Source organism: Polistes dominula, unplaced genomic scaffold (genome assembly GCF_049000335.1).
Source record: "Polistes dominula isolate Pdom_NZ unplaced genomic scaffold, Pdom_raw_medaka contig_24, whole genome shotgun sequence".
NCBI classification, from domain to species: domain Eukaryota; kingdom Metazoa; phylum Arthropoda; class Insecta; order Hymenoptera; family Vespidae; genus Polistes; species Polistes dominula.
In genome coordinates, this window is record NW_028301150.1 from 1,595,001 (window position 1) to 1,620,370 (window position 25,370).

Below are 25,370 nucleotides of genomic sequence, written 5' to 3' on the forward strand. Positions count from 1 at the left end.
TTACCTTTAAGGTGTCTTTTTCCTCCATTGGTATGCTGTTCCCACCAGCTGGGTCCGCCTCGGACGTGCTCACGTCACTGGCATAATCGCAGGTTACTATTGGTATTTGGACAGGTTGATTTTCTATAGTCGCGACATTTTCCATGAGTGTTCCAGAACTACCCCCGGCACCACCTGGCCCTGTTCTTCTAGAATCCAGTGCCGTAGTACTCTGTGTGAAACTCGTCTGTCTGATATCGGGGGATTCTGGTGGTACCGCTATTGGACGTGGTCGTGGTGGTTTTCTTATTCCACGACGTGCTCTAGCTTTCGCTGCGAAATAAATGCGAATGTATACGAACACCATGATGCAAGAGGGAATGTAGAAACTCCCGAGTGCCGAGTATAATACGTAACCAATATCCTCCGACAACTGAAAAAAAATAATCAACAAATTACATTTTTATTGAAACATTTAATATTATATATTTTTATTAATATAAAGTATTATTTTATAAGATAAATCATTATAGATTAAATCAAAAAAGTTCAGGTGATATTATTGTATCGTAAATTGCGTTATGTACTGCATAAATTGAATTGTTTTTTGGTAAAATTTATTTTGAAAATATTAATTTCAAGAGAAATGTATCAACTTTTCATTCAGTATAATAATATTCAATAAATAAAGATAATATTGGATCGTAAGCGAAGTTTCTCTGGTAGTAGTCAAAATATGCAACGTAGAATAACGTGAGGGGATGGGTGGATGTAGTTGTGGAAGATTTTTATGGTAGGAATTTCATTTCTCGGTACTGGACACACTATTTTAAATTTCTCTTTCGTTATGCTTCTTTTCATACTTCTATTCGAATTATAGAACAGGGTTGGGGAGGGGGAGGGGGAGGAGGGGGGAGGAGGTACAGCATCGCAGCATCCTCGTAGTCGTGCGAAATTATAAACGTTCTTTCGTATCTCTCTTTCTCTCTTTCTCTCTCTTTCTATCTTTTTCATAGCAGTAGTCGAATAATATGAAAAAGGCTGTGGAAGGAAGAAAAGGTCAGAAGGTTAACGGGTGAAAAGAAAAAGAAATAATCTAACGGGACGCGCCAGATGTCTGACCGTTTTACTAGGTGGTACGCAAATATGTGGAATAACCAGCAATTTCTGTCGACGCGAATGAAAATTTATGAAAGCGTATCGAGTCAATATGCATATCCGTACGTTTACAAACGGCCATTTTGGGGTTCCTCTCAACGAAACATTTTTAACTCTTATTTTTGGGGGGGATTTTTTTCTTCATTTACTTTACTTTTTAGCAGTAAAGCTCGATATCGTTTTATTCGTAATAAAATAATATAACAACAAGAACAACAACAAAATTAAATAATTTCTCATAGGAAATTGAACGTTATGGTTATATTTTTTCTTTTTTAACAAATTTTTTAACAAACACTTTTAACCTATTTTACAAAATACTATTGTTCAAAGATTCATATTATTATTATTATTTAAATGAATAAAATTATTTTAAGTCGAAATATATTGAAGAATGTTTTTATTCATCATTGTCACGTTATAATTTCGAATTTAACTTTTAATATTATTTCAATCTTGTTAAAATTGTTCAACAAATTTTTTCATTTCAAAATTTTGTACCATATTTAAAAATACCATCATCATCTCTACTTTGTAGATAAATGATACGTCGCGTGTTTAGAAAAAATTGTACAAAGAACAAAAATTGTTGAAAGAAAAATAAAATAACAATTGTTAATAAATTATGTGAACAACTCTGTTTTACATGGAAGATTTAAAAAAAAATCATCATCATCATCATCAATATCATTTTTATAAATTCAGAACTTTTCCTGGTTATTTAGGAATTTTTGTTTGTTTATCTCTTGTTACTTTTTTCAACATGTTATCCTTATTTTTGTTGAAAACTTGGTTTTCTCGGTTATAAACTATAAAACCTGTAATGTAGTATGTTTCTATCTAATTTCAAACAGTTCCCTCTTTATATCATCAAGAAAATACGCGTGTATTTTCACCCGTCTGTCGTTGACATACACTCTCGCCATACTACTCGTTCTTATCGTCGTCATCTGGCAACGATGACACCTCCTCCTCCTCCTCCTCCTCCTTCTTCTTCTTCTCTTACCCACTTGCTCTAATTTTCCCTTCGTTCCCAATTATCTACTCTACCTTTCAACTCTCTCTCTCTCTCTCTCTCTCTCTCTCTCTCTATCTATCTCTTACTCTCTCTATTTCTCTCTTTCTTATTCATCGTTTCATTTTATCAATCATATTCACATAATCATATTCATCGAAAAATTTCTTTTTTTTTTTTTTTTGAACGATTTATTACACGTTTACATTTTATCAATTGAATCAAATAAATCATTGAAAAATTTTCAATTATTTATATTACTCACGAGAGATTTCTTTTTTGTCATTAAAAAAAAAAAATATATATATATATATATATATATATCAATCAAATGGGAAAATATTTTTCACGCAACGTTCAACACGATCGTAGATAAAATCTTGATAAAAAAAATTCTTCTCGCGAAAAGAAGGGGTATAAAAGGGAAATGAAAAACAACAAAAAAAATCCAGAAAAAGAGAGAGAGAGAGAAAAAAATACAGAAATTGATGGATCGTTGATCCGATAAAAAAATTACACGTATCCCGTTCCATTAAGTTGTTTCCAGCCGCGACAGGTAACGTTCATTGACAGTTCGACGTCCGTTCGTTCATCGTACATTTTATAACCGTATAAACTTTCAAACACGTTTACTAAACCTCAAGCAACTAACAATAACCAATAGTTTCTGAATGACGCGTGTATTATACGCCATTAGGAAAATATGACTGCCATATGAGTAAAATAAAATGTAAAATAATAAACTAACTCTCTTTACTGTTAAATCAGACTAACAAAAATAAACGAAAAATTAAAAAAAAAGAATCAATTTAGGTAATGTCAATAAATTACTCAGCTCACGGTTGAAAATCAGGATATACAGGGATAATCATCCTACTTGTAATCTTTTATGGTATCGAAACGTGATTACTTATGTTATGGGAAGAAAAGAAACTGAGGCTTTTCGAAAATAAAATGTTCGGTGTAAAACACGATGAGGAAATGGTTGAATGGAGAAAATCCCATAACGTAGAAGTACATCGACTGTACAACAAACCGGACATCATTAACGTCGTAAAATCACGCCGATTTAGATGGACAGATGGGTACCAATACTGGTCGGTATATTGAACGGGAAATGACCACTGGGTAGATCGAGATGTAGATGGAAAGACAATATTATTTCGAGATCTTAAAGAAATAGGTTACAAAGACCACGAATGGAAAGGGTCGAACTCAGGGATGAGAACACTGGCGGGATTTGATATTTGTGGCAATGAACTTTTGAGTTCCTAATATCAATTAATAATAATAATCATTAATTGTTAGTTAATTGTCATTGTTAACGATTAAAAATGAAAATGAAGAAAAGATCAAATCAATAAGACAAAAGTTGAATGTTCAAAATTATAGGATGTGTTTGAATAATGAAATGTTAACCATTTATCATGGAATCGTATCAAGTACGAATTTTGTCGAATGCATTTATTAAAACTCAATGAATATCCTTCGATGAAAAAGTCAAGAAAATCCTATCAATTCTTAAAGCTATTGGATACGTGGCTTATTATCATTGGATGAAGAATGAATAATCCGATCCAAATTCGTGGTACTATAAGGCAACTTGCCAAATCCCTAGCATCTAAGAGGAAAATGTCATGGTAGAGTTCCACACCCCTCACCTTTCTAACTTACTCGAGTCACACAAGATTATCCGATGAAAAATAGTCAAAGAATTATTTTCTTTCTTTTTTGTTCTTGCTTTCTTTCTTTCTTTCTTTATTTTCTGCATCGATACGAACGTTTCATTTCCGTTTCTTTCTTTTTTTCTTCTTTTCTTTTTATTATCACGTTCTCTCTCTCTCTCTCTCTTTATTTCTATCTCTTTTGGTTTCCTTTTACAATTGCTCACCTTTGTGCTAACGGATGATTAGCTTGCTAAAGAACTTCCCCCTACTCTACTTGCGGCAAATATTATCATTTCACTTTCACAGAAATGAGAAAGGACAACTTTTTAATTGACATGGTCACGCGACTAAGTTGGCCATTTTAATGGGTGAATAAAAAAGAAGAAGAAGAAGAAGAAGAAGAGGATAAAAAAAGGTAAAGAGGGAAAGAGATTTTTCCTTCTCCTTTTTTTCCTCTTTTTTTTTCTTTTTTTTCTTCTTCTTTTATTTAGATGAAAATTATTTCATATCTTTTATCGAGTCTTTATTATTATTATTATTATTATTATTATTCGATAATTGTATTCTTCATCGACATGATAGCTAGTTTTATCCCTGCTACATCATCCAGGATTATAATAAATATCTGTCCTATAATTTTATCCCTTTTATCTCTTTTAACCGAGCTTCCTTCGTGTGACCCTTCTCACTTTTTTTCCCTTTTTTTGTTTTTTGTTTTTTATATATCTCGTCACGATGGGGGTTTATATAACTTCGTCTATTGCTACGTGACACGTATTTGTTTTATTTGCTTATTATTATTTTTTTTTTTTCATCTATCCAAACATCCAGAGCTCAATGATACAATGTGCAAGAACAGCTGATAGTTTTTTTACTTACTTCTTTATTTTATTTTTTTTTTTTTTTTTTTTTATCATGAAAAATTTATCTTTAAAATTTTGTATTTTTTCTTTCCTCACGCAAACTCAGGAATGAAAATAAAATTGAAAGAACAAAAAAGGTAGCCGATGATGATAAGTGTTTTGTATAAATGTGGGAAGTGTGTGTTGGCATGAAACGTGAAGATGGAAAAATAAAAAGAAAAAAAAAAAGAAAAAGCCAATATGTAGAGAAGCTTTTATATCGAGGAACACCCCTCAAGGCTACTTTTGTTTTATATATACCTTATATATATATATATATATATATATATATATATATATATATATATATATATATATATATATATATATATAAATATATAATATTTTTTTTCTTTTTCACCTCACTAGACTCTTCAGAATTTAATCGAGAATGAAAAGAACGAATGAGAAAAATGGAACGTCCTCGATGGAAGAGAATATAAATAAAAAGAAAAAAGAAAAAAACTAGCAAGAAACGGAAACGTTTCTTTTTGTATCGTCTAAATTACATGTCCAGCAAAAAAAAAAAAAAAAAAAAAAAAAAAGGAAGGAAAAACGTGGGATTGTAGGCATAATCGATGCGACTGTCAGAAGCAGATGAAAATTTTTTTTTTTTTGATATTGGTAAGCACTTCCCACACAGTATGTTTTAAAATCTTGTTCGTATTTATTTCACAAAGAAAATATTTCCCCATTAGTTACAATATTTTAAGAGCTACGAAAAAACTCTACGGGACAATTTTACGATATTCTCAAAAAAGACAAGAAAAAAAAAAAAAAAGAAAAAAAAAAGAAAACCAACGAAAAGACTTCGAAATTTGCTTGCACATACTTTCTGATTTATTTTTTATTATTTATTTATATATTCAAATGCACATATCCTTCAACTATTTTATCATGCTACTCAAACTTTGAACAAACTAAACACGACTTACACACACACAGATACATACACGAAGTAGTAAAAATAAATCTTGGAATGGGCAAACGATTCGTAAAGTTTAAGATGATAAATTTTGTTAAAAAGAAGTAAGTCCTAATAAATGTACAACGTTGTAATTTTATGTCAACGCGTGAATGAATAATATTGAGTGAAAAAAAAAGAATAAAAATACATAGTAGTAAAATATTGAATTGTACATAAATTTACGATCAAACGTTAAAACCACATACGCGTTTATATTTAAATAAATCTATACGCATATAAAATATTAAAAGGGTAAATGGTACAAAAATATATTATCAGTATTTCGTATGTAAATATTTCAGTTTTTTTCAAAACAATATATTATCAACATATACGTCACAATTTAATCCTCTTCCATAATGTTCTATTTCATTAATTTTATTCTATACGAATTTGGTCGAACTACCATTTTAATGGTACGTCCCTTTATATTGGTCGCTAAATTAAACAAAAAAAAAATTAAGAGAGAGTATTGTTCGTGTTATGATGTTTATAATTTTATCCCGACCCAATTGGTTATATAATACTAAATGCATATATACGGTCATAGGTTCGAATTATCGAACAATGACGACCTTTTGACCCTTTAAATTTCCTTTCAGAAATTGGTAACCACTAACTATAGTTACGATATAGTTATGAAGTAAACGATTGTGTATTTATTGGATTATTTTCTACTCGAAAATCATTTTACTATCAATCGAGAGTATTTTTTCATTTTGTTTAAATTCGTTATGCGATTTATTGTTTTTTTTTTTTTTTATTTTGTTTTTTCTTTTTTTTTTTTTTTTCGTTAACCGTAAACGATACAATACTTCTTTTCATATCACGATCGATAAACATTTATTGCTCAATTTTATTACATTTTCAACATTTTCGTTGGTCAACGTGATAATATTGGTTATAGGGATTTTTATTTATACGTAAAACGAAAATCTCTCTTTGTTCTAAATTCGTTTTACGTCAACCAATAAAGTATTCGATTTAATAACGATAATAATAATAATAATAATAATAATTATTATTATTATTCAATATGACATACATAATTTATTATTGTCATATTGATATATTCCTCTCAGAGTGGTTTATATTATTCTGTTATAATTAATTAATTGCATATTCATATTGTTAATGATATATTAATAATGATATTGGTAATAATGAAAGGAACTGTAAAACATGAAATTGCGTATTATAATTCGTACGAAATTAGATAGTCCTATTAATAATATATATTAGAATGAGATAAAATTTTTGATAAAATACGAATATCATTTAAAAAAAAAAAATTACTTTCTTAAATGATTATAATTATTGTTTATTCAACTTGCGTTGAAAATAAAATACGTGACACGAAATTATAAAATAGATTTGTTTATTCGATTAAATTTGTCGGATTATTTATAAATGTGGAAAATACACGAGAGTATTCTGAATTTGTTAAAACTGATACATTGACCTAGATCATTTCTCAAGTAACACCTGTCGTTGTCGAGGTGGTTTGCAAAAACATGGTTATACTACTTCTGTTACATGCATACTCTTTCTTTTATGTAGCATAATCTTATACAGAGAGAGAGAGAGAGAGAGAGATAGGGGGAACAGAATTGAAGTAAAAGATAACAAAAAGAGAAGAAGATAATTCGTGAAGAACGGTGAGAGGGTTAGTTGATCTTTTTTGAAACTAAACGAACGACCTTTAAGATGATACTTCACAAAGTGAAATCTAATTTATGATAATTTATAATAAGTTAGCACTTTGAGGTTTTATCACGGAAACGCGTTGACGGTAAAATATTATAAGAAAGACAGAGAGAGAGATAGAGAGAGATAGAGAGAGAGAGAGAGAAGAAAGACTCGATGAAGTAAAAAAAAAAAACAGAAAGGATAAAAGAAAAAATCCATCGTCTTTTCAATCTTAAAAGAGAAAATACGAAGACATAGAAAATATGAGATAATACGAAAGAGAGAGAGAGAGAGAGAGAGAGAGAGAGAGAGAGAGAAAGATGTTCAAGGTACGTGACACAGCATGGTCACGAACTTTTAAAATGAAACCAAGTTTCCTGCTGCACACCACAAGAAATATTAGCCCTTTAAAACTTGCAAAACCACGTAATCGTCATCACCTTTTCTTCTCGTTCATTGAATACTTCGTAGATATTCTCTCTCTCTCTCTCTCTCTCTCTCTCTCTTTTACACTATTCGATCATATCGATTAGGTTGATGAATACATTTTTTATCACTCATAACGTTTTTGACTTGAAAGAAAAATATTTCACATGCTTCTAATTCTTTTATTGTATTGTTTCGTTTTTTAAATTCGTTATGTCAATTTAACATATAAAGGGTGAACCAATAATTTTGTATATTATTGTGTTACAAATTGTGTTAGGTAAATTGCATAATTAATTATTTTTAGGGAAATAAATTATTTTGCAAATTTTTTGTTTCAATAATATAATAATTAATATATAATTATTTATAATATATCCATATATATAATGCATGCATATATATATAATGCACCATATATGTGTGCATAATTAATTATTTTTGTTAAAATATATTATTTTACAAATATTTTGTTTCAACCTAATAATATAATTTGATATTTTTTTTTTTATTGTTTTTGTAAAAAATAAAAAATAAGATCACGTTTAAAGGAGGACTAGTATCTTGTAAGTTGGAAGGAATAAAAAGTTAGGAATGTCAGTAGCACGATATGCGACCACTATGTCACCACAACGAGTTCAACTTCGAAGGCTCTGTCGGTTTCCACCGCACGTGGCCAACCCCGAACACACAACTCTCTCTCTCCCTCTATCTTTCTCTCTCTCTTTCTCTTTCTATTCGTATCTACTTGTTCAATGTAAACTCAAACTTCTTCCATAGATCAAGGTACTCTGGTGTCTTCTTGGGTTTACAATTGATAGCTCGAAGTATAAATCGGCTCTATGTGTGTGTGTGTGTATGTGTGTGTGTCTGAGTATGAGTTTATAGATGTTTGAGAGAAACAGAAAGAGAAAAAGTATTTCAACTTTGTTTGAACTTTCTTCTTCAATCATTTGTAATCGTTTAAACTGATATTCGTAGTTTTACTTTTTTTTTATTGTCTATTTTATTTTACAAACACAAAGATAGATATGATTTTTTCATCCAATTATTTTCATCAACGATAACTCACCCACTTCATCGCTTTTGTTTTTAAATCGTATACCTTGTTTCTAAAAAAAAAATTATATATGTAATATATATAAATATATACGTGAACAAGATGAGATTAATTAAAAAAAGAAAATGAGAACGGAGATTTATTTTTACACGATTCCGATTATCGTGAACTTTATAATATTATATTACATATTGTATTTACTTAGAACCTGAGTGGGTTTTTAATTATTTTTTTTTTTGTGTGCGATAATATTTAACTTTGCCCTATTAAACGTCTTTAACGTGAAGATGATATAAAAACGTTTATATGAGTTTATTATCACGTACGAGTGAGTGTTAATCCCTTGATGGAAAAATTTTTTCGCACTAACGTCATACATAAGGGACGAGCGTGGGAATATTGTATATATGACGCCCACATAATCAAGATCAAACGAGTCACGATAGGATAGAAGAACATTGTATGGTAGGTTAAAGAAAAAATGACACACATGGAGGAGGTGTCTTTCTTCTCTAGGTTTTTCTTTTACGGACGTTTAACTTCGAGAAGGCTCGAATGGTTCGATTAAAAAAAAAAAAAAAAAGAAAAGAAAAGAAAAAGTCTTCTATGTATCTTTTCTAACGAGATATTATATTAATAAATTAGCTTTGATGTCAACTAAAGCAAAACACGACAAATCATTATCATCATAATCATTATCATGGATGATGTGTTTCTATCCTTTGTAAAAAGTGTTTTATTTTTCTTCTTCTTCTTCTTCTTCTTCTTCTTCTTCTTCTTCTATAAATCGATTATTTTATCTACCTATCATTATCTTGCCAAAGTTTATAACGTCAGTTTTAATTGAATTTAAATAAATGAAAATATGATCATATAATGATGAATAATTTATGAAATTTGAACTAGATCGTTTATAGATAGTAAATTAATCTTAACAAGAGCATGAAATGCATCATTACAAAATGTTTAAATAAATAATGCATATTCAATATTGTAGAATAAAATTAAATGTAAAACTTGTAATCTATCGATTAATAAAATCGAGTCACTGTAAAGATCTATTATTTATCAAACGTTGATTAATAATCCCATATTAATATTATTATAATAAAAATTAACGTATATAATTAAATTCCAATAATATTAGAAAACTTTTACGAGATGATAGTATTAAAAGATAGAAAAACAAAATGAAAGTAATTATTTCTACGAACATAATGAGAAAATATAAATAATGATGAATAATTTATGAAATTTGAACTACATCGTTTATAGATGGTAAATTAATCTTAACAAGAGCATGAAATGCATCATTACAAAATGTTTAAGGAAATAATGCATATTCAATATAGGATTTTAAATCTAACGATCAATAAAATCGTATCAGTGTAAACATCTGTTATTTATCGAACGTCAATTAATAATCCTATTAATATTATTATAATAAAAATTATAGCATATAATTTAATTCCAATAATATATCAAAATCTTTATAAAAGCACAGTACAAGAAAAAAAAGAAAAAAGAAAAACAAGGTTAATGTAATTATTTCATTTGAAATTCATTTGCATCGATTAACTTAGACATCAACAAACATTGACAAATATTATAATAAAATTAACATTAAATGCACGCGTATTTTGCAAAAATTCAAAGTCGATTTTCTCTAAAACAAAGCCTCAAATGAACAAATTGTATTCTATATTTTTGATTTATTTTTTCATGTAGTTTCATCACCCTCTTTTCGCTTGTACCACCAGTTACAGATCACCCTGTATATATATATACATTCTCTTGTTTCATTGGTACGTCTTTTCTGTATTACCCTTTCCCTTTTTTCCACCCTGAACGTAGAAAAAGAATAAGAAGAAGAAGAAGAAGAAGCATCTTGTCCTTTGTCTTGACGATATTATCCGAATCGACTCTCGTTTTTCCAATATCCACTTTTTGGACTGACTCACTCCTCTTCTCTTGTTCTCTCTTTCTTTCTCAGCAAGTTTTCATCTATGGCTCGTCTGTCTCTTCGAGTAGGCCTATCATTCACTCTTTTTATTCCTTTCTATGTACTACTACTGCTACTACTACAACTACAAATACTACTACTATTATATCTTAGCCTTCTAACCTTTTTCCTCTGACCGATCGTCATCTTATCCATCGTTACTAGCTCTTATTCTCCTTTGAGCCATTGATTCCTTTTTCCTATCCTCCTCCTCCTCCTTATCCTTCCACTCATCCTCCTACTCTTCATCCTTTTCGTCTTCGTCCATCTGAACAGCACACTTTATTTTCTCCTTCTTTTTCTTTTTTTCTTCTTCTTTATTCTTATATCCTGTCTGTAGTATTACATTCTTTTATTTCTTCCCTTCTAGTCTCACTGAATTGCGATTTTTCACCTTCACTTCTCCATCCCCTCTACTTTCAACTTCACCTTATTCGTATTTTATTCTTTATCGAAATATACGTCAAAGTTTCCGAATTTTATTATCTTACAATTTTTTTTTTTTAACTTCTTAGTTAAAAAGAATATTAAAAAGATTTAATTTAATGAAGAGATTAATTAGAAGAATAGTATGATTAGTTTTATTAGTTTAATGTGGTCATATTTATTGGTTTATTTTTTGTATAATTTTTGATATTAATTATTGTTCAATGTATTAAACATATCATTTAGTTTGGTAAAATTAAATAGTAAGAAAAACTTTTGTCAACCGATGAATTAAATTAATATTGTGTGTCAATACTAAATATCAAAATTTTGTAATTATATCAGTAAAGATAAGATCCTATTTCATGAAGTATTAAGATAGATGATTGAATTTTATTTTACATATGAAAGTGTTATTATCATTTTCACATGTTCAACACGACAACAAACATGATTTATATTAATAAACCTTGACGTTAAACAAATTCTAAAGAACGTATGAGAAGACTTCATCTTCATCTTCATCATTTCATCAAGAATTTACATAGAAGAAGAAAATATGTAAGAATTTGAAAAAAGAAATGAACAAAATCAGATGAAAAGTAGAAGAAGTGAATGAAATAAATAAATGGATGGGACAGTAAAATAAAATAAAGAAAGAAAAGAAGAATGTAAGAGAAAGAGAAAGATCAAATCGTGAAAAAGAGGAAGTAAAGGAAAAAAAAAAGGGTTCTCCAAATTACGATAGCATGGATAAAAGACAAAAGAAGGAAGGAAGAAACGAACGAAGGAAACGAACGGTTGAACACGACATCTTTCTCTTGATCTTTCTTCTCGTTGGAAGTAGAAACGATCCTTACCGGATGAGATAAATCCTTTAGCGTGGCTTGCTTACTGGGAACCTGGGGCAAACGTCTAGAAAGACGAATTATATATATATATATATATATATATAAAACAGTACAGAGATCTCTTCTTTCAGTTAATCGATCCACCCTTCTAAAGAAGATCCTTTATATCTTTGTTCCTTATAATACCGAAAATGCAGGAGTCTTCTTAAACCACTGCCAGCAAGATTTTCAACTTTGTGATGTAATTAAGTAAAGATATATCCTATACTAATCTTTTTTTAGAATCTTTTTCTAATTTTTCTATTTATCTCTAACTATCTCTCCATCTTCTTTGTTGTATTTCTCTTTGTTTTTCATTTCTTATCAATTTTATTTTTTTTTTTGGAATTTATACTTCTGTTCGTTAAATCCTTTCACATGATTCTTCTTCTTTTCGAAGTTTAAAAAAAAAAAAAAAAGGATGTGTTGGTTTCTTTTCTTTCCCTTTTATGTTTTACAAATACTTTATCTAACAAATCGTTAAATAATATCATCTTTTCAACTGTTATATTATTATAAGGAAGGAAAATTCTCTCGTGTACGATCCAAATGAGCTTTTAGTATTTGCTTTTCGAATTCTCCCCCTTTTTCTCATTCTATTTCTCATTCTATTTCTGTTTCTCTGTTTGTCTACCGACACTATGGCGGCGGCGACAGTCTCGACGCCTTCAAAGAGTCCTTGACGTGGCTCCGTGCTAAATTCCCATCCCCATTCCTTTCCATCCCATACCCCAGTCTCGTACTAGGAATAAAGTTCGAAACAATTAAGAATTAAATCGATATTTCCCTTACTACTACTACTACTACTACTACTACTACTACTATTACTACTACGTCGTATTATAGTCGTCATAGCTTTCAAATGTTCTTTATTTCTTGTCTTTTTTTTTTTATTTTATTTTATTTTCTTTGATTATTATTCCTTTCTTTCAGAATCTTTCTGTAATATCAATCACTGACTAACGTATAAATAATAATAATAATAATAATAATAATAATAATAATAATAATAATAATAATAATAATAATAATAATACGGGAATCGTATTGACGTGTATTGTAAATTGTTAACGTTAAAAAGGTTTCATTTTAAAACTATTCACTTTGACAGCTTTTTCTTTTTCTTCTATTTCTCAACAACCCTATCCCCAACCACCCACAAATCCTCCCACAATCATTTATTATTATTTATTATTCAGAAAAGATTATTCCCATCAATTTTCTCTCTTAAGCTTTCTTCCCTTAGGCAGTCATATTATTCATATAACCAGCTGTATATTTCTTCTATGATAAGACTTTTGTTATATATGTATCTCTATATATTTATTTATTTATTTACGTTTGTGACAGACTGACAACAAAAGCTCGATTTAAAATAGGAAAAACTAGACACTTGCATCGAATGACACAACGTTTTTGTTCTAATCATCACTTTTTTGCTTTTTTTTTCTTTATCTTTCTTTTTATACTTTTTTCTTTTTTTTTTTTTTTATTATAGTATAACACCTGTCCACTGTGTGCTTTTTGTTTATTCTATACCAGGATCGATGCTCGAACGAAATATTCGTTTGTGGTACCTGCCTAGGTGAGTGTTGTTATGCGCAGAGTAAAAGAACAATGTAATCTACCAAAAAAAAACACCCCCTCCCCCCCAAAAAAAGTACGGATAGCAAGGCAAGCTTTTTTTTCCCCCAAACGTGTAACCGCAATTTTTAACCGTAGGAAACAATAGCTTCATCTTTTATTACGTTTTAACCTATTATTTCGGTTTATGGTTTCTTCATACGTACTCTCAACCCCATTCGACCCCCATTTGTAAAGTTATAATAATAAATCGTATGTATTTATCTATTATTGTTTTATATGTATACTAGGGGTGCCCCGCCACGCGTTGCTGTGGGTCACAGTCCGATACACACGTCTTTAAGTCAACGAATTACCTTCTACCGCCATCTGTTACAATAAAAAAAGTATTGAGATTATAAATTGAAATATAAACTATCTTATCTTTCAAGTTGGATGAAACTGCACACAGTGTGCAAAATTTTATTAAAATCGGTTCAGTAGTTTAGGAGTCCATTGCGGACAAACAACGTAACACCTATATATATAAAATTCAAAAAAAAAAAAAATACAAATACAAATGTGGATCTTACGTTAAACATTCTTTAAATAAGAAAAGATTGTATTTTTTTGTTTAATTGTTTCTTCACAAAACGCATCGTTTCCCTTTTGATATTTCGTTATTTGACAATTTTTTTATTCACTGAATCGTACTATCAACGATTTAACGCTTAACGTCTGATACTGGCAGTTCTAAAATTGCATTCAGCTTCGATTGCAATCTATTTTTGTATATCTCTCTCTCTCTCTCTCTCTCCCTCCCGTTCTCTTTTACTCATTCTCTTTTTCTCTATCTCGATTCGTACGTCGAAAGCCGCCTTTGCTTTTTCGTTTTAATCCGAAACGATAGTTTCACACCGAATAAATTCATCGATCACGTAAAGTAAATTTCTATCATTTGTATTTGTTACGTGTAACGTGGTGAAAACATTCGAATTAATGTATAAGTTTAAATTACTAATTCGAATGCATTCCAAATCATCTTATTTTGCATTATTGAACAAATTTATCTTTACAAAAAAAAATAAAAAACAATAAATTAATTATCGATTCGATACTTTCATTCGATATTAAAATACTACGAATATAAGATAAAAGATGTGTGAATAATAATTAGAAATATTTTAAATTACTAATTGAACATTGAAAAAAAAAAAAAAAAGAATTGCAATATTCTCGATGATATTTTTCAATTTATAAAAAAAAAAAAAAAAAAAAAAATTGGGAATGAATTTAAAGAAAGGTTTATTGAACTCGTATTATATTTTACATAGTATTTCGTCATAGCAAATAAATATGCAATGTATGTATATGTATGTGTATACGAATGTAACTCGGTTCTACGTTTACCAGAAAGAGAGAGAGTTACGATTTCTCGTGATATCTCTAATATACACAAAGCCGAATTCTCTCTACCCGATCATTCTCGACAAATTCCAAGCGTAGTTATGGCCGGATGATTTTCGGTTACAACTAGTTCCAATTGGTTTGTTGGTACAAAGGGAAATACATATATACATATATAAAATACGAGAGTATGAGAGTGAATGAGAAAAGGTAAAATCATTATGAAAGATTTGAACATGTTAAAAGAATATTAAATATACAAAATGTTAAAATTAATTAAAGAAAAATGGAGAAAGAAATACAAGCAGATACATACATGCGTACATACATATAAAGAAACAATTCGGTTTAATCAAAGCGATTGCATATTAAGCAGAGGTTTGATTTCACGAAACTACTCTAGAATAATAACGAAGGAGTTGATTAATCGTTGGTTTGATGCTCCAGTAATTAATCCCTTGTGGTCTAATTGAGTTCTGTTGAGGACATCCGTTAGGTCTGTGGTCGATGATAGTTGCATGTAAGCTAGTAGGTAACCCTTTATGCTAAAACTATTCATTAGTAAGTTACCTTTTTCTATTTTTATATATATATGACAATAATAAATGATTAAAAAAGGAAATAAAAAAATTCAAATTCTAAAAGAACCCTCTATAACTTTTAATAATTAATTTTGTATTTAGTTCGATAGCTTATGCAATATTTTTATTTTTATTAACACAATTGTATAATTTAATATTAGGAAAAAAATTTTCTATATAAATATATTATGATTGTGATAGATGAAATAAAAAAACAAAAAAAATAAAAAATAAAAAAATAGAAAAACATAATAAAATTCAATTGGATTCGTTTGTCGTGAGATAAAAAAATAACAAAACAGGAATTGAATCGTTTAGAAAAAAAAATCAATGAGAATCGCGTGGTGATTTGACAGGATTGTTGTTTGAAGGACAAAACCGATTTGGTAATTCGTTGACAGAAAACGAGTGTTAAGGGAATTGATTTAGTTCGCTATTCGACGATAATAGTCAACTTTTGAATGTAATTAGATTTTTTTTTCTTTTTTTTTTTTTTTTTTTTTGTTGACGATAAAAGTTTCGTTCGTGTCGATAAAAATGAAGAGCAAAAAAAAAAAAAAAATAGAAAAAAAAATATCATCCACCCTCGCACGTCGTTCTCTTTACGTTTTTGTCGGATCGAATTATCTAATTGTATTTTCGACAATTAAATTACCCTACTTTATCGTTGAAAATCTCTGTCCCGTCAATTTCTGCATGAATAATAATATCATCATTTCTCTCGAGTGAAGAAAAATGAATTTGAAAGTTTACCTTCCCCAATCTTCCCTTCCTCACCTCTCCTTCCTTCCTTCCTTCCTTCCTTCCTTCCTTCCTTCCTCATCCCCACGTATTTTCACCATTTTCTTATCTTCTTATTCTTCTTCATCTTCATTTTCAAATATTATTTTAAAATATTATATTATCGATTTAAAGCGCTAGCCAAACCAAGGTAAAAAGAAACAAAGATTTCTCATTCTACAAATCTTTTCTTTCATTTCCTGTCGCGATTAAAGAAAAGACGAATGATAAGAAAACGAAAACGTAAAATGAGTGAGAAGGAGTGAGAAAGAGAGAGATAGAGAGAGAGTGTGTGTGTGTATTTGTGTGCCAGATTGTGGTTCAATTTGTCCCTCTTTCTTTTTCTTTTTTTTTTTATTATGCACCTCTTCAAAGGTACCGTGCAATCTCGTGAAAAACTCAAAATGAAACTTAGTAGATTTTTCTTCTTCTTCTTTTTCTTCTTCTTCTTCTTCTTCTTTTTCCAGTATTAGAATCCACGAATGAAGGGGAAGCATTTTCATTAACGCCCAGGCATTGTGTATTCTCCATTTTGTCTTTTACTTACTTTTTTTCTTCCTTTCAATCTTTTTGATTTCTTTTTAATACCTTACGAATTAAATTTTCTATTTTTCTTAACATAGTTGCACTTTCTTTTAAGAATTGTTTCTGTTTAAAAAAAAAAATAAATAAAATAATATTAGCTTTTAGTTTGATCAAAATGACATTAAGAAATTTTATTAAACATTTTAAATTAAATTCGTTGGAACAATAATTCACCTTTCCCCTTCCTCCCAAAGCTTACACAATTACAATTATATAATATTTATTATAAATAAATTTTCATATAACTTTAATCAAAATCAATGAAATAAATTCGTACATAGAAAAAAGTGTGACACATTTATAGAAAAAGATTGAAAATAGGAGAAAATAGGGAACTGGGAGGGGGGGGGGAGGAAAGGAAGAAAGACGATGCAGAGAAGATGCAATGCAACGGTGCAACGAGAAATAGATTTGAAATTGGAGTGGGCCATTTTAATTTCTAATAGTTTGATCTAGGATTGGGGGTGGGGGAATTAAATAGGTCAGTTGTGAGAAATCGCATAAAGATCGTATGCGATATAGATGGTTATGGTCAAATACAAACGAATAGTGGTCGTTTCTCGTATGAACTAGTCGTGAAAGAGAGTGAATAAAAGAGAGAGAGAGAGAGAGAGAGAGAGAGAGAGAGAGAGAGAGATTGATGCTATATAACACGGCCCAGGGCATAATAATATACGCGTGTACGTCTTGCTTTGTAATCGTGACCAATACACATTCAACGAGAATAATTATGTGCTCACGGTCTATTCAAATATGCTTGTTACGTTCTATCTCCGGTAAATACATGATGGACCTAATCAGACCGTATAGAAACACGACAGTGGGGAACGTTATAATCATACTATCCCTCATTCATTTACTCTCTCTCTCTCTCTCTCTCTCTCTCTCTCTCTGTCTCACTTTCTTATACACACACTCATTCACTTTCTTTCTTTCTCTTCGTACTGGTTTCTTTTTTATTCGACGTTATTCGATACATGCCACGCATCTTAACCCTTTGAATACGTTTGACTGAACACTTTCAACTAAAATGTTTTGTAAGAAAGGGAATAATTGATTATTAACCAAATTCTCTAATAATAAATTATATTTATTAATTAATGTTTTGTTTATGAATATAATTTAATTAAATATTATATTATTTTATATTAATATTAAGTAAATTAGTAGATGTATCGAACGACTACGCTAGTAATTTTTACCAAACGTATATATACGTTCATAGAACTCTAAGGATTATTTATAATTAAAAAAAAAGTTTTCTTTTCAAATCTGTATATATATATATATATATATATATATATATATATATATATATAATAAAAGATTATTTTAATAAGATATTTTATTATTTTCTTTTTTCTTCCTTTTTAAAACCATGCACTCAAGATCTGAAAAGGAACAACAAGAAAAAGAACATTTCTATGACTCGAATAAGAAAATTGTGAAAAAAATAAAAAATATGTCTAAAAGACAAATCTTGATATCTCGAGTATAGAAAAATAATTCTTTACTTTTTCTATAAGAGAGAGAGAGAGAGAGAGAGAGAAAGAAGGAAATAAAAAAGTACACACTCATTTAGAAAATTTAAGTAAAGATTTCCTTTTCTAGTAATAAAAGACCTATCCCATCCCACCTGTCCCCTCCTACCCTCAAGGTTCAATATATAATTCAAACAGGAATCCTCGAAAACCTTATCGAAAATGTCGAATAAGAAAAACCAAAAAAAAAAAAAGAAAACACGAAGTAAAGTAGGAGGAGGGGGAAAGGGAGGAAGATGTTTCGTAGTGGAAAGCACGCTCGATCATAAAATACAGCTTCGTTCAATGAATAAGAGAAAGAGAAAGAGAGAGAGAGAGAAGGAAAAGGAAGATAGAAAAAGTTGGGGTAGAAAATAAAAAAGATAGAAAGAGAGAAAAAAACTTATCGTGCCTTTCTCTCTCTCTCTCTCTTTTTCTCTCTCTTTCGTTTTCTCGTTAATCTTCGAAAAACGACGCGTTTTCCTGCCATGATTTATCGTTACCTCTACTCTCTCTCTCTTTCTCTCTCTCTCTCTCTTTCTCTCTTTCACTCGCGTTTCTTTTTCCCTTTTTGTAAATGGCAATAAGATCTTTCGCAGTCTTCCTCGTCCCTTAGCCCTCTCTTCCCTATCACCCTTCGTCGTTCTACTATTCGAATCAGCCAGGATCGAAACTTTTATCTTCTTTGATTTTTTATCTCTTTCTCTCTCTCTCTCTCTCTCGTCCTTTTTTTTCTTCCTTTTCCTTTTCCCGTTAATATCGAGAATCGAGGAGGTTGGGTAAGGAAGGGAGGAACGGGGGTAAGCGGGAAGGAAACGTTCGTACCTTTCTCTCGCGATTTCTATTCTTCTCGATCTATTATTATTATTATTTTTTTTTTCTTCTTCTTCTTCTTCTTTTCCGTTCATTTCTTTTCTATTTCTTTTTTCTTTTCGCAGGTGTTCGCACGTTTTGCTCGCATTTCTTCTTCTTCCAATCGAAAAACTTCACGGCATTTCTGTTCTTTTCTTCTCTTATGCACGTGCGGTTTTGTTTGAACTCGCATCGCATAACCCATGTCTCTTTCACATGCGTGTGCACTTGATAAACATGTATATACGTATGTACACATGTGTGTATGTTTCTTATTCGTTCATTTATTCGTTTTCGCAAAACGAACAGCAACCACGGTAAAAGTAGACGATAAATGAAGAACAGAACTGCTAGTCAAGCTACTACTACCGTCGAGCATATACGAGATGCCAAGATGCATCAGAAAGAGAAAGAAAAAAAAGAAGAGAGAGAGAGAGAGAGAGAAGAGATATGGGGAAAGAGGTGGATGAAGCTACGGGAACACAAGTGGAGAACGACAATGGAAACGGGGTGTATAGCGATAGGGGGTGAGATTCAATTATGCACTCGCATGCACTCCTGGCTTTCCGCTTGCTCGGATAGTCAATTTGTTGCAGCTCGAACTCGAAAGATTAAATCGATCGAAGTTGAAAAAGTCAGCGTGTTACGTGAGAGAGTGTACGAGAAAGAGAGAGAGAGAGAAAAAGAGCGAGAGAGAAAGAAACCACAGATTTTACCTTCCCATCCTCCTTCCTTCTTTCCTTCCTTTATCTTACTCATTTCACATATGTGTGAGTATGTGTGCATGTATGTTTATCTTGAAATTCAATGCTTAATTCGACTCGATTTCGCTTTCCAGATGGCAATTTGGAGAATGGTGTGTGAAAGATGGTCATGTTCATGGGGTTGGGGTTCGGAAGAAATGGGAACATTCGATTTTAAGTGTGAATCTTTGTGTTGGATGAAATTCACTTGTTGTGAGTGTATATATATATATGTTTTTGTGTACGTGAAAATTTCCCATACAATGTATATATATGTTATATAGTTTTGAATTTAATTCGTTTTAGTATACCAACCTCTCTTAGCTTTTTCCTTTATAGAATTTTTTTCTCCACTTCTTTTACATTTCACATTTGCTTACTACCATTCGCAAATTTTTGTGTTATCGTAATATCTATTAGTGAAAGAAAGAAATAGAAATAGAAAGAAAGAGATAGAGAGATTGTTTGTAAATGGAAACGTTAGTTATAAATAAAGAATTAAACTTTAGTATGGCAATACTTCTATTTAAAATTTTGTTTCTTTTATTTGTATTTACGTTTCTGTATTTTTGTTAGCATTTTTTAATTCTCGAAATACTCTAATTTTAAAATAATAATAATAATAATAATAGGTTAGAACACTTCAATCAAGTAGTATATATGTACAGTTAGTGTAGAAAATATTCGTACATCGATCAATTTAAAAACAAAATATTGTGATATTCTAATGTATTAACTAATTTTTTTATAAACAATAAATTTGTAAATATTCTTGAGAATTTCTATAATAAAAATAATAATTTTTTTTTTTTGAATTAATAAAAAAATTGCAATGGAAACATACGAGCAATAAAGTAGATATTCGATGTTTCAAACATACGTGTTCAATTTTTCTATCAACTATTTCATTTTATACTATCTACTATCTATTATATACTCTACTACTAAATTACATTATCTAATTATATTCTATCTACTTATATACTATCTTTTACACTATCCACGATTTAATTTTAATGACGTACCACCATCCATTTGTTAGAACTCTACCTTTTCTTTACTCTTATTCTAAAATATAAATTGAAAATTGAATTTAAGTAAACGTCAGAAACATCTAACGTATCGTAAGTAAAAGGGGGTGTGTTTCTTGTGTGTGTGTGTGTGTGTGTGTGTGTGTTTTCTTTTCTTATTTTTCTATAAATAAATTTCCTTTGCTAGATCGTATAAATCTTTTACTTGGTATAAAGGATTCAATTGTTTCTGGTAAAGTCGATTGCCAGACAGCAACGAACCAACCAACAAACCAATGGTATCCAAAAGCACGCAAAGTATTTAGAAATCTATGTCAGTTCACATCTATAAAATATATATTTATACACATACATATATAGAATATATTTGAGAAACAGGTCGAACTACGAAAATAGTTCTAAGCGATTTAGGTTACGTTTAGTGTCGCGAAGAATGAACAAAAAAAAAAATATTCTTACCAGACCCCCACCCACCACCACCACCACCACCACCTAGCCTCCCATCACTGGTACGAGAGAATAATGGTTGCGTCTTACAGCGTGTGAGATAGAAATTTTTCTTGTTTCTCCAATTTGTTTCTTTGTTTTTTTTTTTTTTCATTCTTTCTTTTTTAAAGGAATAGAAAAATATAAAGAGGGGGGGGTAAAGGGTGCGCGATTAGAAGAAAAACTCATCTTCCTTCTTCGTAAAAAGTGTATCAAGCCTTTCTTTCTGTAATCTTCGTCGTCGTGGAAAACACGAGAAAAGTCTAACCATGCGATTTAGAAAAGAAGGATGAATATTATACAACGTTATACATATTCTTTCTTTCTCTCTCTATCTCTATCTCTATCTCTATCTCTATCTCTTTTGATTTTACTCTTCCTTTTTTCTATCATCGAACTTTTCTTTCGGTGTCGAAAGACATTTTCGCACGAATTCACATAGTCCCTTTTGTAAGAATAAAATCTCTAAGTACCAACACACAACGTTTGTATATTTTCTTTACCTACGTTGTTTCCAACCTTCCCTTTCCCTTCGCATTTACCCAACCCCCTCCCCACACACCCTTCTTCCTCTTGGAAAATAATATCTCTTTCATTCGCAAACGCATTCCTTTTTCGATGATGATACATAAAGACGAACGAAGAAAAACTTCTTCGTCTGATTTTTATTTTGTATCCCCTTTTTCTACCCCTCTCTAACCCCTTTTATTTACCCCCACCCCCCCCACCTCCTCTTTTTCCTTCTCTTTACGAAAAAAAAAGAAAAAACTGGAATAATCAAGGATAAACTGAAAAACATAAAAATAGGTGACGGGGTGCTGAGAAAAAAAGAAGAAAAAAGAATCAACGGTCGTATCGATTTTCAAAAAGGGGGGAGGGGGTATCACTTTACATGAAATATCGTCTTCCTTGTCTAGCTATCATTCATCCATTTTCATTAGTACTATGCCTTGTGAGAAAAATGATCGCTTATTCTTCTTCTTCTTCTTCTTTTTCTTTTCTACCATTTTATTTCCTCGCTTTTTGAATGAAAAAAAAAAAAAGAAAAGAAAAAAAACATAGTAGAAAAAATGTGAAAAAGAGAAAGAGTGGAAAATACACTGAAGGGTGGGTGGATAATTGGAAGAAGAAAATGCGAGATACAACGGAAATAGAATAATAATAGAAATAATCATAATGTAATACGAAAAAAAGAAATAAATATAAAAAAAAAGAAAAGAAAATTAATGAATAAATGCTTACAAAAATATCGTATTCCCCAGTAGCAACATTATTCCCTGACACAACGTCCGTTCGTTCTTTCGTTAAACTCGTTAAACACTCCCTTTCCACCTCCTCCTCCTCCTCCTCCTCTTTCTCCTCCTCCTCTTTCTCCTTCTCCTTCTACTCTTCTTCTTTCTCTTCATCCCTTATTTTATATTCACAGTTTTACCGTTTCTGGTCCGTATCTCTCTGTTTTCTTTTTTATTTAACAATATTACGTTACCAACGAAATGTTTAGTCATACTTTATTTTTGTCTTTCCGTTTCATCAAGTATTTCAATTAACAACTCAATTAATTATGAATTTGTTAATGCTTGTTTCATTTTTCTTTTTTTCTTTTTTTTTTTTTTGCTAAATGTTTTTTGTTTCAATTAAAAGAAGGAAGTAAAAATATTTTAGGTGTGTTATTTCGTTTCAATTAGGATTTAACGATTCATTAAGGGTGTGGTATAATTTAAATTCTCTTGTTGATTTATCTGATAAAAGAAAAATTATATATTAAATGTATTTATATATTTATATATAAATTATATGTATAATTTAGTATGTATAATAATATTAATAATATTAATTATAATATACTATTATATATTATATATTATATACTAATATAATCGTAATAACAATATATATATATATAAGTAATAATTATTATAATAATTAATATAATACTAAACTAAAATAAAAAATTGTAATAATAAAATATAATAAAAAAATATTTATTACTTATATATTATAATTATATATAATAGTATATAATAGTATATAATTTATATACTATTATAATAATAATTTATAAATAAATTATATACAATTATATTATACTATAATATTATAATTGTAATGAAAGTATCTTAATTATAATTATAATATTTTAGTAAATATAAAATATTATAATATTTAGTTTTGTTAGTTTATTATGGTAAATATATATATATATATATATATATATATATATATATATATATATATATATATATATATATGATAAATAAAGTAAACTTGTAAAAACATTGGAAATAGAAATGGAAACTTTAATGGGGTTTACGAAAAGGTAAATTCTTTTAATATTTTTTAAAGAAAATAAAATGTTGTCAACGTACATTTTTTTTTTTATTATATTTCAAACATTTACCTCACTTGCATTTAATAAATAAAAAATTTTGTAAGATTTGATCATTTGATTATTTTACTTTTGTCAATCAATTTTTTTCATCTTCTTTTAACACAAATGCAAGACGCTGAATGAGAAACGTTGAATGACCGTAGCCAACCCTTTTGAGAGGATTTACGCACGTACTTTTTCCTTTGCACTAAACGACTAACCTTTTTTTTTTTTTTCGAGATTTCTCTGAATTTTCTGTGCTTTTCAATCTCTCTTTTTCTCATTCTCTCTTTCTGTCCTTTCTCTTCTTCGTTTTTTACTCTTTTAAATTTCTCATAGTTTTCTTTTTTTCTTCTTTTTATTTGCCCTTTTTTTCTTCAGTTACCTTTATTTTTTTTTTTTCGTTTAGTAAATATAGCATTTAGGATAATTGCGGTGATTTTCTCATTATAAAGTTTTCTTAAAAAACGCCTTCAAAAAAAAAAAAAAGAAAAAGGGAGGGTTCAACTGAAAATGTTCAAGTTAACTTTATGCAATCATATTTTAACGCCGAATTATAATGACTCTGTTACCTTAGACTTCAATTTTTCATTCCTTATTCTTCTTTATTTTAACGTTGTCAAAAGGAATAATAAAAATGTGAAAATATATATTTTTACATAGTCGAATAAATTTGCGACGTGATCTTGGAATGGGATTTAAGATGAAAGTGAGAATAAAAGAGATAAAAACAGTGAGAAAGAAGAATCTTTTTAAGAGCTCAGAAGAAAAAAAGGGACTAGGAAAAGTTGGTACAAATGCAAAATATTTTCTATGCTTGAACTAACCTGAGTAAAAAGAAAAAGGAAACAAAAAAAAAGAAGAAAAATAAAATGAGAGGAAGATAAGAGAAGACAAGTAAGAAAATATTTTTTGTTTCATTTTTTTTTTAATCATTTTGTCCTCGTTTAATAAACGAAATTGACGAAAGGTGGAAGGAAAAAGAGAAATATTTCGAAATTATCGACAAAAAAAAAGAAAAGAATACAGAAACGAGAGGAAGATACAAAAAAGAAAAATTCAAAAAGTTCAAAAAAAGAAAAAAAAACATGGAATATAAAATGTGTGAAAATTTTCACGAGAAGAATGGATTTTTAAACAAACGTAAAGCAAAAATGTCGTCGTCTGGAAAGAAAAAAAAAAAAAAAATAAAAATAAAAAGGGGAAGAATGAAAGCATAGTCAGACGATAAGGTTTAACACAAAGCTTCGTTGAAAAAAGAAAAGAAAGAGAA

General features: G+C 29.5%; 1 protein-coding gene across 1 annotated transcript in view; it reads right to left on the reverse strand.

Annotated features, from left to right (window-relative positions):
• The window catches only part of Octalpha2R (alpha2-adrenergic-like octopamine receptor), an 89,615-nt gene that overhangs the window by 10,802 nt on the left and 53,443 nt on the right, over nt 1-25,370 (reverse strand). The window contains 1 exon segment of the mRNA XM_015317791.2: nt 5-412. Coding sequence (XP_015173277.2) covers nt 5-412 — 408 coding nt within the window.